General features: G+C 51.9%; 1 protein-coding gene across 1 annotated transcript in view; it reads right to left on the minus strand.

Annotated features, from left to right (window-relative positions):
* Positions 1-268: 268 nt before the first annotated feature.
* The window catches only part of LOC107569782 (uncharacterized), a 14054-nt gene continuing 13116 nt past the window's right edge, over positions 269-1206 (minus strand). The window contains exon 5 of the mRNA XM_016255936.1: positions 269-351. Within this exon, the coding sequence (XP_016111422.1) occupies positions 269-351 (83 nt within the window). The remainder of the gene's footprint in view (positions 352-1206) is intronic.

Consider the following 1206-nt stretch of genomic DNA (forward strand, 5'->3'; position numbering starts at 1 on the left):
TAGTGCTCCTCTCGCTGACGCGTTGAGGAGCTCAGGGCTCCATAGACGGTCGGGCCCGTGTGTCCCCACTGTCACACTGCCCTTAAGGTTGAACAAATAATCAACCCCTCTGTGGAGTGGGCTGGAGTACACTTTGTTCCCTGAGGTAAGAGAGATTTTTGTTTCTGTGGGAACCCCTCCTTTGTGCTTCTGCTCTGAGGAGCAATAAGCTCTATACGCATGAATGGTTATTGGGTCCCGCTCTTTCTTCAGATTCTATCGGGTCTGGTTATACGGGACCCACGCTCTCTATCGAGATAGAGAGCATGAGACCATGTCTAGCTGCACCAGTGGACTGTCTCTTATTGGGCCCTGCTGGGTTACCCCTTCTAATCTAGCGCCCCCTTCTGGTCGAGCTAAGAAGTGCTCCCCTCTCTGTGAGGGTTAGCTATTAGTCCCTCCGTGGCAGTGACATCAGGTAGTTGGGCCGCTTGCTGCTTCCCTGATGAGCAGCCTCTATTCGGGTCAAGTCAGGCTGTGGTCCCCTCACCTCAGAGGGTTGTCTTTGAGCCTGCCACTCCCGATTGAGTGGCTGAGGACTTCTGGGCATCTGTGAGCAGATCTCTATAAAATCCATACTATGGTAAGTGCACACGCTAAGCTTCTGTGCGCTTTCTAAAATCCACATGGTGGTAAGTGTGCACACTAAGCACTCTGCGCACTTTCTAAAATCCTGTATGGTAAGGGTTACGCGTTGTCAGCCTCGTTCCCTTTCTCTGAGTTTGCTTAGGCCCCGGTACTCTTCTTGGGCTCCACTCAACTAGTGTGTCTCTGTTGGTACATTTTTAAAGCATTGCTCCCCTCACTGTAGAGGGTTATTTATGAGCATGGTGCTTTCTTCCGAGCGTTCGAGTTCTCTCCCCTTCTGAGGAGTTGAATTCCCCGCTCCGTGGGCGGTTCTCATGGTGGTGTTTAGCAGTGCTCCCCTCTATCAGAGGGTTGCCTATGAGCATGCTACTCCTTTTCTGAATTCGGAGTTCTCCTCTCACGTGGAGAGTTGAGTTCTCTGTTTTCCCAGAGCACCTGGAACCGGCAACATCAGGCGAACTAGGCCCTTCCTAGTTTTTGGCTAAGCTTGCAGAACGCTTACCCTTCAGGATTTCTAACGAACATGCTGTAGGTCGAGCCCCCTCTCGGCTGAGAGCTGGGTGTTATGCTCCCTCAGCT

This window comes from Sinocyclocheilus grahami, unplaced genomic scaffold (genome assembly GCF_001515645.1).
Source record: "Sinocyclocheilus grahami isolate Dianchi unplaced genomic scaffold, SAMN03320097.WGS_v1.1 scaffold1381.1, whole genome shotgun sequence".
Classification (NCBI taxonomy): domain Eukaryota; kingdom Metazoa; phylum Chordata; class Actinopteri; order Cypriniformes; family Cyprinidae; genus Sinocyclocheilus; species Sinocyclocheilus grahami.